This window comes from Euleptes europaea, chromosome 4 (genome assembly GCF_029931775.1).
Source record: "Euleptes europaea isolate rEulEur1 chromosome 4, rEulEur1.hap1, whole genome shotgun sequence".
Classification (NCBI taxonomy): Eukaryota; Metazoa; Chordata; class Lepidosauria; order Squamata; family Sphaerodactylidae; genus Euleptes; species Euleptes europaea.
The window spans coordinates 46,961,721-46,974,651 of record NC_079315.1 but is presented as its reverse complement, the minus strand read 5'-3'; the positions used below and the strand labels follow the sequence as shown (position 1 = coordinate 46,974,651).

The following is a 12,931-nucleotide window of genomic DNA, read 5'->3' as shown; positions in this document are numbered from 1 at the left end:
AAGTTGCCCCCTGTGCTTAAGATGGTTCTGTTGGGTTTCCGTGGATTGACCTTGGTTCTAAAAAAAAACCCTGCTGGGATTCTCTGTTAGACATTGGTTTAGTTGGGCTTGCAAAAGTGCCCCCCTTGTTTGGATTCGTTCTGCTGGGATTTTCTGGTTTGATATTAGTTCTGTTGGGCTTGTCACAGTGGCTTGTGGTTGGTGAATGGCTGAGGAGGAGAGAACGAGGCAGGGAAAGGGGAGATGATATGGGGGTTGCCAGGAGGAGGGAAAGAGGAACCGGTGCGGGGAGGGTGATACAGGGGTGTGAGGTGCCCCCCACGTCCTTGAGGGTTTCCTACCATGCAAGTGTGTCTTACCCAGTTGCTGGCATCACACAACTGGGCCATAGTTTTCCTAGGCAGAGACTTCTGGGGAGGAGAGGGAAAGCTGAATACAGACAGAGGGGCAGATAAATGTAGGTTAGTTATCGGGTGGGGAGGAGAGAAGGAAGCAGGAAAAGGGGAGAAGCTATGAGGGCTTTCAGGAAAGGGAAAGAGGAAATAGTGAGTGAGTGAGAAATGAGATGCCTTCTACAAGTCCTTGCGGGTTCCCCCTTGTACATTATAATAACCAAGATGCTTTTGCTGTGCTGGGTTGGGTCTGTAACGGCTTGATCATTTACCCTTCACCCAAGATTATCCATAAGGCAGTGGAGATCAGTTTGTGTGTGAGAGAGAGGGCTTGTCCCACTTGCCTCCCACTCTCTTTCCTGTCTTTGGTAGCCACCACCACTCAAGCTCTGCCCTTTCTTTCACTATCTGCAGATTCAGGCACAGATACAGCCCATGTTTACGTGACCTGCTTCACACACCAGTCAGGAGTTTCTGATCTATGTGCGGATGAGCAGTCAGGCATTTTGGTTGAGATCTTTGACCATAGTCTGAGATATTTAAAAGAAAAACATATTTATTTACCAAAATACAATCTCAATTTACTAGAGCACTGGGAAATAATATCAAAACTACTGGGTGTTACAGAACTAAGAAAGAAAGCCAGAACCTGGTTAACTTGGCATTTTCTTCTGTGGAATGGACACAAGCCTTCTGGAACATTGAAAACAGGCTAGTCAAGACAGCATTCACACCCCATTTCTTCCTTGGTTTTTGGCTTGTGCACTTCTCAGTGTTTCCCGACCTTTTAACCCTTCATGTTCCAGCTGGTTTGAGTCTCCACCTGTGTTTTCTTGCAACTTTTATCCAGGCAAATCACAGCACACATCCCCAAAGCTTTTATGCCCCAACTCAGGATATCCAAATAGCCATCTAGAAGGTGAGCAAATGGCCATGTCTAGCCTGCCCATTTGTCTGTGTAAAGGAAAACTCAGCCTGAAATCTGAACCGTTTATTGCTCCATCCCAAGGAAATAATGTTTTCTCTGAGATCAGGCCTCCCTGATATCCTGCATTCCTGTAGGTATCCTGCATTTTTCTGTCAACACAGGGTCCATTTCCACTTATGTTCCTGCATACTTTAGTTCCTTCCTTGATGACCCAGACGTCTCAGGGGGCTCAGATTCAATCATGCCGTGGCTAGTACCACATTCATATTGCCTTTACCAGCCCACCTCCAGTTTGTCGAGGTACTGTAAAATCTGGCAGACCATTCTGGATCTGGTAAAGGCAGTCCTGGACATGTACGAACCAACATGGTAAGGAGTGATGAAAACAAAAGGAGGGCATATGTGTTACCCAAATTAGTTGTCTTCCCTTTTGGTTGGGGAATTAGCTGGGGAGACTATATTATGCAAGAGGCAGGGGCAACCAGGAACTTTTGTCCTTTGTATACCGAGATCAAATCCCTGTGGGAAACTCTGAATAAAGAGATTAATTTGGTTTTTATTGTAAAAACTCTAGGTGAGGGGAGATGTTTTCCAGGAAGGATGGGATCTCAGAGAGGCTTGGTTCCTGGCTATTCTGGAAATTGATGGGTTTGTTTTGGACATCTGGCTATGCTGAGGTAGGAGTCCAGGTTCCCTGAATGGGGTTTAATTATTGAGGAGACTACTGCTGGGGGTTTTTATCGGCTACAGGAGAAAGCTAAACATATTCTGAGGAAGGTGTTGCACCTGACATAGGGCCTGGGAGAGGCAGGCAGACAACGTGTACTTGTCCTGTCAGCTCTAGAATGGTCACAGATGGATGCCAGAAAACTTCCATTTTCTTTCTGGCCATTTATGCATGGCCTGTGTCGTGGTCCAGAGGCAGGGAAGTAGGGTCAAGAGTGGTCCAGAGTCAAAGCGGGTTTATCTGTAGAGTTCCGTTCTAAGTAGTACAAGCACAGTCCAAGAGAATAGTCAGGAGTCAGTCCAAAGTCATAGGCACACAGAGTTTACTTCCAAGGTACAAACACAGTCCAAGAGAGTAGTCAGGAGTCAGTCCAGAGTCATAGGTAAACAGAGTTCCACGGTAAAGTCACAAGATGGTGGCACAAGTTGTTTCCACACCCATCTGGATGCAAGCCCCTGCTTAAATAAGCCTAGGAGGAACCAGCATCAGGAACTCTGACTCAGCACTCCTTGCTGGAGGAGACTCATTATCCTCACTGTTGTCAGCTGGCAATGCTCTTAGTTGTGCTTGCATCCTAGCACTTCTCCTATGCTCGAGTAGGACTGATCTACTTTTCCTGCATCGCTGCTCCAGAGGCTGTGGAGGGCTGCTGGTAGACGCAGGTGAGTCCCCTGCCCTGGATGGTTGTAGACATGGTGAACATTCATCTCTTTGTGCCTGCTCTGCCTGTTGTGGTTCTTCCCTTTCGCTGTCTGCTGCTTCTAGGTTCTCTTCCTCAGAGGAAGCTTCAGCAGGCTGACTCATGACAGTCAATTTTGATGCTCGCTCAAAGCTCTTTTTAAAAATGCAACTTTAAAAATGCCTAATCATTGTCCAGGCGCAAAAGGAGAAATTCCACCCCTCCCCACTCGCCTGCTCCTTCATTCCTGTTTGCATAGCCATTAGCATGTGCATAGCTAATGCACTGCTGTAATTTTGCATGGTTCCTTGAGGGGATTCTTCAGGGCAAACACCAAAGGTCGCATTAAATGGGCTCTTAAGTAATGCGAAGTAGGAATGCTCAGGCTTCGTAGTCACTTCCAGAATGACGATTCAGAGTGAAAATTTTAAAAAAATATGCAAGACAATTCAGCCTGCTAATTACCATGCATAAATGGCCTCTGGCTGCACTGCAGTGCCCTGCTCCTTGTGAGTTCACTGTAGTCCTGTACACTTCACAGGGGTGAACCTGGTAGCCTAGGACACCCAGGTAGGGTAATATATACCTCTTGGCAACAATCTTCTTGATGGGGCCTGTGAGTTTACATGCAGGTCACCATCTTGTTATGACATGGTTGCTAGTACAAATGTTCTTCTACCAGCTGGAACCAATACAGCTGGTATTTCATCTAGCACAATTAAGAAAAAGAGTTGGTTTTTATATGACAGCTTTAGGAAGAATACCACTTAAGGAAGAATCAAACCGGCTTACAATCACCTTGGTGCTCCATAGCTCTCTGGAATATGCCAGGGGCTGAAAAAATGCCATAGGGTACTCGGAAGGAAGGTACAAGCCTTTGGTGGTAGAGAATCACTCTGTCAGTATACAAGAGATGCAAATATACAAGAAGGTGCCTGGAAAAGTGCCAGGCAGTTTCTCTACAATCAGGAAAAGGCCTAAGAATCTTCTTATACCCTATTCATTTCAGACTTCAGCTATACTTGGCATTAACTCAGAGACATTAACCCCAAGAGACAAATTATGTTCCAGAAGAAGCAGAATTGCTCAACTCTATACATTAAGCAAATGTGAATAGTGGCTTACTGCATAATTTATACACCCTTTACAACCGAAGGGCGTGGGCAAAGAATTTTGCAGTACTCTGTACATTCTGACCACTATAATTTCTGTTCAGTTACCTTCTGGCTTCTGAAATATGACCCATTATTGCCTGAATGTTTTCAAGATCACAGACTGATTTTTTTTTTTTAAGGAAGTAGGAATTCTGAGGGTACTAAAATTCCAGTTTCATGCAACAATGGAGGAATATACACAGAATTGCTTAGTCCTATTTTACAGGTGGAAAAACAATATGTGTAGTGCACACTCAGGGTCTATTCAAATGTCACAGTTCCCATATGGAGACTGCCAAGTACCACTGCATTAATAGGACTGGTGGACAAATTAAGAAGTTTACAAACATTGTGATTGCCACAGGTAGCTCCCAATATATGTGTATGCATATATATAGCACAGGGGAAATAACACTGAGAAACCAGGACAAGAGAAAGCTTTCAGATAAATTCAAAAGAGGCATTACTGTTCTATCACTGGTGGCCTTCTCCACCCCCTATTCGAGATATATGGTAATCCACCTCAAATTTAGTTTAGGAAAGTGTTTTAATTTTTTTTCTTATTAGCAGTGATGACACTGCTTTTTTTAAAAAAAAACCTGATTATCCACATGTTTCTGGATCCATAATCATCCACGTCACAGAGAGAGGGAGCCGAGGCTGAAATAGGATAATAGCCTTTAAATCCCCTTCTCTAAGCACTCAGATCTTCCCTGTCAGCAAGATTAAAACGGTCAACAGCAGCCCCTATGAATTTGTATGCCACACTGAGTTTTAACAACAACTAGAACTGGAGGCTGGAAGAGAAAGAAATGTGAAGCTACTCTGGTGCCGGATGTTTCAGAGGAGAGGAAGCTGTGGGGTGGGGAACAGCAACAAGAACACATTTTTTAGCTGCGGTAGTGACGAAGGGAGTTGCACCCAGCTGACATGTGGGGCTTTAAGCCGAGAAGACAGCCCCAAATTTCAAACACAAATGCAGCAGCTTGTGATGCCACCTTGGAGTCAACTGAGGAACATAAAGGAACATGGTGTACAGACACAGCAACCCGAGGAGTTGGTTTTACTAAGTGGGGATCCCAGGTGCAATTGTCCCAGGAAACAGAAAGCTTGGAGGAGAAGGAAGATGAGGAGGAGAGAATCCCCACTTTGTTTCCATTTACTCCTGCCTTTTCTTCCCGAGCTGCGGCATCTTCATCAGTGCTGAACATTAATGTTGGTGGGCACAGCTACCAGCTCACTTACCAGGCTGTGGCCATCTACCCTACAACGCGGCTGGGCCGCTTGGCCACTTCCATTGACCGCAGCTGCCAGCTAGGCCTGTGCGATGACTATGCAGCTCAAGGTGATGAATATTTCTTTGATCGCGATCCTGCTGTCTTCCAGCTGGTTTACAACTTCTATGCTTCAGGTGTGTTACGGGTGCAGGATGAACTGTGCCCCTTCAGCTTCTTGGAAGAGTTGAGTTACTGGGGGATTAGACTCAAGTACACACCACGGTGCTGCCGCATTTGCTTTGAGGAGAGATGTGATGAGCTGAACGAGCAGCTGAAAGTGCAGCAAGAGCTGCAGGCCCAAGCTGCCGCCCAGGAAAGTGAGCATCTCTTCCGCCACATGCGCTATGCTGAACAGCGTTGGCGCCTTTGGAACCTCATGGAAAAGCCCTTCTCCTCTACAACAGCAAAAGCCATGGGGGTGGCCTCCAGTTTCTTTGTACTCATCTCAGTGGTAGCACTGGCTCTCAACACTGTAGAGGAGATGCAGCACAAGGATCAGGGCACTGGAGAGATTCATCCCATGCTAGAACATGTGGAGACGTTCTGCATTGCCTTCTTCACACTGGAATATGTGCTGCGGCTGATCTCCACCCCAGACATACGCCGCTTTGCTAGTAGCACGCTCAATGTTGTGGACCTCATTGCAATATTGCCCCTCTACCTCCAGCTAGTGTTGGAACATTTTGTCGATGAGGACCAGCCTCGTGGCCAAGGTTCTCAGCATGAAAATGACATTGAGAAGGTGGGGCGGGTGGGGAAGGTAGGGCAGGTGCTACGCATCATGCGACTTATGCGTATTTTCCGCATCCTCAAGTTGGCCCGCCACTCTACAGGGTTACGGGCCTTTGGCTTCACTTTGCGCCAGTGCTATCAGCAGGTGGGCTGCCTCTTGCTCTTCATTGCTCTGGGAATTTTTGCCTTCTCTGCTATGGTCTACACAGTGGAACATGATGTTTCCAGCACAAACTTTACCAGCATCCCACATGCCTGGTGGTGGGCTGCCGTAAGTACCTATCCTGTTATTTCACACTTCTTTTCCCATCTGTCACCTTTACATAGAACTGTTTGAAACCAGCAAAGTAGACCTAGATTTTCAAACATCTGTCCTGACCTTTGCTTTCATAGATTATGCACCCATGCATGCATGTGCACACGCATCCCCCTCAACTGGAAGCTTTCATACATCAGTTTTAGCAGATCAGGTTATAATCAGTGAAATAGAGTTTGAATTGGATGGGTATTTGTGGCTGTGCTGTGCAAATATTTCCTGCTGCTGCTTACTGAAAAAGGCAAAGAGGGAAATGAGAGGGAGACTCCATTGCTAGACTTAATTTCGCAGTGACTTATCTGCACTTTCTGACAGCTCACTGCTATCATTTTTTCTAATGAGAGTTTGTAAAAGCAGCTCTGTCCAAAAATTTGCAATGCAATTAAAAATTTGCTTTGATTATTTTATATAGAACAGCTAAAAAATTCAAGGCGATTCTAGTGTCCCAGTAAGAGTAAAAAAAGAAAAAAGTGCATTTATATGTGTAGTTGGGAGACAAGCACATTAGACAACTGTCCTTTGCAAGGCATTCCAGACAGCTGCTGGTAGTAGCTACGACAGAACATAAAATGATGCTTTGGTTTATTTATACTGAGCCAGCAGCAGTAGTCAAAAATAAACAGGGGGGACCATTTGGCATGGTTGATTGTAAAGTGATACTGAGCTTGTAATTTATAAATCTCTGGTTGAAGTGCCTCGTAAATCAACAATGACTGAAAATATAGCATTGTTTTATAGCACAGTTGAATTACCATGAGATCTCAGCTAAGTCATAGTCAGAAGAGGCTCACATGGCCAAACTTTCATTGATACTTTGGCTTTAGAAGTCTTTGTTGAGATGCCAGCACTAATCAAACATGAAAACTGTGCTATTGCTTCTCATGAAGAACTGGCCATTTGTAGCTTTCCCTCCCTAAGTACATGTGGCAAAATATGGACACATGCATGTGCATTGTGTGAGAAGGGATTTGTACAGAGCTGACTTCCATTGAGAAAATTAATCTTGTGTGAAGTGGGTATGATTCACTCCTTGAACTGGGAAATAAATCCTGGTCTGAGATTAGTTCAAAGGATGTTATCCTTGGATAACAGATCTTAGATATACAGATATATGCTCCATAGTTACAAAACAAGAGAAGCTATGAAATAGATTGGAGGAGGAGAAGGAGAAGAAGAGCTGGTTTTTATATGCTGGCTTTCTCTACCACTTAAGGAAGAATCAAACTAGCTTACAAAATCATCTTCCCTTCCCCCCAACAGACACCCTGTGAGGTAGGTGGGGCTGAGAGACCTCTAAGAGCTTGTAATTTAGAGAGAACTGTACCTAGCCCAAGGTCACCCAGCTGGCTTCATGTGCAGGAGTGGGGAAACCAACCTGGTTCGCCAGATTAGTGTCTGCCGCTCATGTGGAGAAGTAGGGAATCAAACTTGGTTCCCCAGATTAGAGTCCACTGCTGCAAACCACCACTCTTAACCACTACACCATGCTGGCTATTTATACAAATTTATTCAAATTTATGAAAATATAGCATGATATATTGGAGCTGGATAAATCTCTTCTGCTGCCACTTCATCCTTTGTACTACATACAATACACAATATCCCATTCTGAAGGATTTGGATGACACTGTACTGAATGCCTTTTCCTGACCATCCATATACTAGTAAATCTTTTAATAATATGGGCTTACTAACCGAAAAGAAATTAGTTTTTTTACAAGAATAAACTCTTAGGGCACTTGCAAATGAATGGGCCTGTGAGTGAACCACAATATAATTCTAAATCGTAGTGTCAGTGAAATGCAAACCACATGTACGGTTGAAGGATGGGAGTGGTGGAGAGACCCTATATCTCTTAGTTGCCAGTCTTGAGAGACAGGCAGGATTGTAATGGAAAGAAGACATACAGCTACACAAAAAGAACAATGATAGAGGAAGTATTATGGAGTCATTTTTCCATGATGACACTGCTAGTCTGTCTGAACTAGCAACAATTAGCACAGTGGCTTTCATTAAATACATGTGTCCCAAGTGACCAATGCTATGATTCAGTCTATGGATACACTGCAAGCCTGTTCATCTACAAGCACTTCCTGATGGCTCATTGTAGTCATTAATTTCAGCAACACTCAAAATGGTACGTTGTGATTCTGTGGCATAACCAAATACTACCCCAGACCAATGCCTCTTTCATGTGCATGAAATGCTGCATATTAGATGCTTCTTTGTGATACTTCATAGTTGCTGTATGTAAGTGAACAACAGAACCACATGAGTAGAACCAATTGTGCAGTTCTTCCTAATCTGCTCACCACCAGACAGGGAGAGATGAACTGCTAGGAAAGACTTGTACAATTGGCCCTGTTTACATGAGTCCAGCATTCATATACATATGGCAGCTATATCTGATTGCACTGGGGGAAGAAACTCTTCACATGTGCTGATACATGTGGAGCATCCCCAAAACAGAGAGAGATTTATCTACATCCTGATTTTCTCCTCAGTGGGGATCCAAAGAGGCCTACAACATTATCATCTCTTCCATTTTATCCTCACAACAGCCCTGTGAGGTAGGTTATGCCAATCACTGGCCCAAGGTCAGCAAGCCTCCATGGCTAAGGAGTGATTGGAACCTCGGTCTCCCATAACCTAGTCTGACACCCTAACCACTAAGAACCACTGGCATAAATATTCATAATATTAATTTTAGGAGACCCAAAGATATTCGCTCATCCTTCAGTTCCCCACCAGCAAAATTTCATGGACTAGGATCTGACAGAGAGCCTGTCAGTAACACATCTCTCTTTCATCCCGTTGTTTATTTTGAGAGATTTTTCCCCTCCTGCATTAGCATTCAATTCCAGTGACTTAATTTCCAACAGACCACAAACTAATCCTTTTTATTCCACTAAATGCACCAGGTGCATCCTACAAATAAGCTTGCCTAGTGCAGGCTCAGGGAGGCCAGCCGTATGTTTCATTCATCTGTAACGCAAGGCTACTTAAAAAGGAGGAAAGTGCTCCACTATGCACGGCTTCCTTTTCAATGAGTATTCCACAGCTGAACTAACCGTGGATGCTCCTTGACAGGGAACATTTCTGCTGCCCTGGTTTAGCCATTTGTTGTTTTGTCAGCATCATCACAAAACATCATCCTTGGAAAGGTTATGATCAACATTACACAGGTGAAGATCATGGAGATACAAGAACAGAGTGAGTTGTTCAATTGCACAAAAGTTAATGCTCACTTGATATGATCTAAAGCAAAGATTTTGGGTCAATAACAGTGCATGCAGCTAGGCAATCTGGATCACCCAAATTGTTTGTATCCATCTCCACTTGCCTCTTCCCCCAAAGCACTATATGATACAAAGGTTCATGGTCTTACAAACTGGTTTAGACACTAAGCTCCATGGAAACCCCCCCTGCACATTCTGCTCCTCCCACATGCAGTCCTTCCTCTTGCAACAACAGTATCTATAGGACAATTCCCCTTCTCCAAGAAGAATGATGTACAGTCAAGGGAGAACAGAGTGATGGGGTCTAGGGGGAAAAAAAGAGCAAGTACAACTAGTGTACCTCCATAGTAGAAGGGAAGGGGCTCTTACTGTTACTTGACACAAGAGACACATAGGTTGTTTATGCATGGGAGTTTACTTGAGGTTCGTTGCTCACTGGACCCACACTTTCCTGTTGTGAATCTATGCACCAGCAGTCTCCAAGCTCAAATCAGGAAGCATTTGAGTCCCCACCTCTTGAAACGTTGCTTTGCAATTGGCTGTAGTGCTAACTGTGAGAGAAAAGTCCTCCCCCCGAGCGGAAACCCAACTGCCATGTTAAAAAGCATTTTAAAAACATGGAGCTCTCTAAAAGTACTTAAAGGGCTGTCATATAGAGGATGGTGCCGAGTTGTTTTCTGTTGCTCCAGAAGGTTGGACCAGAACCAACGTGTTGAAATTAAATCAAGAGTTTTTGTCTAGACATTAGGAAGAATTTTCTAACAGAGCGATTCCTCAGTGGAACAGGCTTCCTTGGGAGGTGGTAAGCTCTCCTTCCCTGGAGGTTTTTAAGCAGAGGCTAGTTGGCCATCTGTCATCAATGCTGATTCTATGACCTTAGGCAGATCATGAGAGGGAGGGCAACTTGGTCATCTTCTGGGCATGGAGTAGGGATCACTGGGGTGTGGGGGGGGGAGGTAGTTGTGAGTTTCCTGCATTGTGCAGGGGGTTGGACTAGATGACCCTGGTGGTACCTTCCAACTCTGTTTCTATGATTCTATAAAAGGAAAGGGGGGGGGAAGAAACCCAAGCCTCATTTTTAAAATCCTTTCTTCTGCTCAGAGTTGAATCCCGCCCCTTGACATGCTGCTTTGTCATTAGCCGTAGTGCTTTCTGTGAGAGAAAGGTCACTCCCCCAAGCTGCTGTGTCCCACACTTTGCCTTATGCATAGGGATTTCACCCTTATGCACAGGGATTTGTCTTGGGACTTGTGAGGCCTGGCTGTGAGGTCATCTCTAATGGATGGAAAACTCATGCATAACTCCAGGGAACAACTGAGACAGACCGGGGGCTAATGTGAGTGAAAGTACCCATGCACAAAAAACCATGAGTAACATTTTGAGACTAATGTTCTGGTGGAAATGTAAAAGCAAAGGCATATTTTTTCATCTCCATTTCATCTCCATTCATCCTTCATTTTAATATTGATATTGAGAAATAAAGATTTCTTTAGGTTTTTTAATGTTTATTTTAAAAATTCCCAGCAATAACCTATGGGTTTTTGTACTGACCAAAGAGTTTGTGTTGAGGAATGGTGCAATGACAAGTGTATTAGAGGAGCCTCATAATCCATTCTATACCATAGCACTCCCACCTAGGATGTCAGGGATTAGCCACCACTGCCCAATATAGTGATGCTATTCTGTACAAATGGGCAAAAACAGGCTTATCTGTACACCGTCCTAAGGATCATCCACAGACCAAGTGATACTTGGCACAAATTATATGCGCAATGCAGAATGGAGGGGGTGATGGGTACTGATGGCAACAGAGCCAACGTGGTGTAGAGGGTAAGAGCGGTATTTTGGAGCAGTGGAGTGTGATCTGGAGAACCGGGTTTGATTCCCCACTCCTCCAAATTAGTGGTGGATGCTAATCTGGTGAACTGGATTTGTTTCCCCACTCCTCCACATGAAGCCATCTGAGTGACCTTGGACTAGTCACACTCTCTCAGACCCACTTACCTCACAGGGAGTCTGTTGTGGGGAGGGGGAGGGAAGGAGATTGTAAGCCAGTTTTATTCTGCCTTAAGTGGTAGAGAAAGTCAGCATATAAAAACCAACTCTTCTTCTTCTAAACTTCAGCTGCATACTGCCCTGTTTCAGACTAGGGTCCTGTGGGAACAGGGAATTTAATTATTCTACCACCTCATGGTTTCACCAACTGAAACCATCCACCCTGTATTGCTATTATTCTTGGTTGGGAAAAGACACAAGCCTGTCTTTTTCCCTTCAAAATTTCATAGCAGCACGGGAGGGGTGATTTTGACAAGCGAAATGTGGAGCTGAAAGGATTAAACCTTCTGTTTCCTCCTCACTCCAAGCCTGAACTGTAGTTTAATTTTAAAAATTGTTGGAAAGATCCAGTCAAGGATCTCTCAGTATCCTATGTAGACTAGATTATATGTTTCAGAGATACTTCAAGCCTGAACTCTTTCCTTACAGCCTTTCTTTGTAGCAAAAAGCATGTGCACATACAAAAGCTATCATTTGTTCACATGCATGGGTGCTAAAAAAGTGAGAGCATAGGAGTGTTTCACTCTGAGACTCTGGAGAACTGCTACCAGTTAGAATACATATAGCACTGGGCTTTACATACCAGTGACCTTAGTATAAGGCAGGTACTCAAAAGAAATTGCTTTAATAATGAAAGCTCATGCAGTAGCATATAAAAGATTTCTAATGAATCCAAATTATCAATCCATCCTCAGCATAAAGTGGTATTATGTACTTCTTAGTAACTGTCTTACTTTTGATTTGCTTGTAGGTAAGCATTTCTACAGTGGGCTATGGAGATATGTGCCCAGAAACCTATTTGGGGCGACTATTTGCTTTCTTTTGCATTGCTTTTGGAATAATTCTGAATGGAATGCCCATCTCTGTCCTCTATAATAAGTTCTCAGACTATTACATCAAGCTGAAAGCTTACGAGTATACAGCTATACGGAAGGACAGAGGGAAAGTAGATTTTGCACGGAGAGCCATGAAGAAAATGTCAGAGTGCTATGGAAACAGGCCAACCCAATTACCAAGACACAGATACAATTAAAAATCCTGTCTAACAAATAGGTCTGGAGAGAGGGAGGCATAAGGAATCAGTCAATTCAAGGAATAACTGGACTAAAAAGAATGGCCACACCTGAACATTATATTATCCACTTCCGGATACAGATGCTTATCTTCTTCCTTGTTATTTCTACTGACACCTGTTCCAGCTGATCTCTAAACTGCCAATAGAAATTTACCGGCTTTGGACTATCCAGCTACAGATTCTAATACGGATCCATTGAGATACAGTGTGTCTGTCCTGCAAATGTAACTCTACCGCAGCCAAATAAAAGCATTTATTTTCTGTATACTGCAATATTTACGATCATGGTTGATGTTGATTCAAAATTAGAATTGTAGTAGGCTTTCAGGTAGCCATGCAGTATCTTGAATCTGAAAT

At 43.9% G+C, this 12,931-nt stretch overlaps 1 protein-coding gene across 1 annotated transcript; it reads left to right on the top strand.

Moving 5' to 3' along the window:
- Nucleotides 1–4,810: 4,810 nt before the first annotated feature.
- On the top strand, nt 4,811–12,532 carry KCNV2 (potassium voltage-gated channel modifier subfamily V member 2). The gene is made up of 2 exons (XM_056848128.1): nt 4,811–6,160; nt 12,251–12,532. Exons 1-2 carry the CDS (start codon nt 4,811–4,813, stop codon nt 12,530–12,532), a joined length of 1,632 nt encoding a protein of 543 aa, XP_056704106.1.
- The last annotated feature ends 399 nt before the right edge of the window (nt 12,533–12,931 follow it).

What these genes read in the sequence shown, in the direction of transcription:
- KCNV2 (XM_056848128.1), top strand. Translation starts at nt 4,811, where the DNA reads ATGTGGGGCTTTAAGCCGAGAAGACAGCCCCAAATTTCAAACACAAAT. An exon ending in ATGCCTGGTGGTGGGCTGCC is followed by an intron (nt 6,161 to 12,250) that starts GTAAGTACCTAT and finishes ATTTGCTTGTAG; the next exon opens with GTAAGCATTTCTACAGTGGG.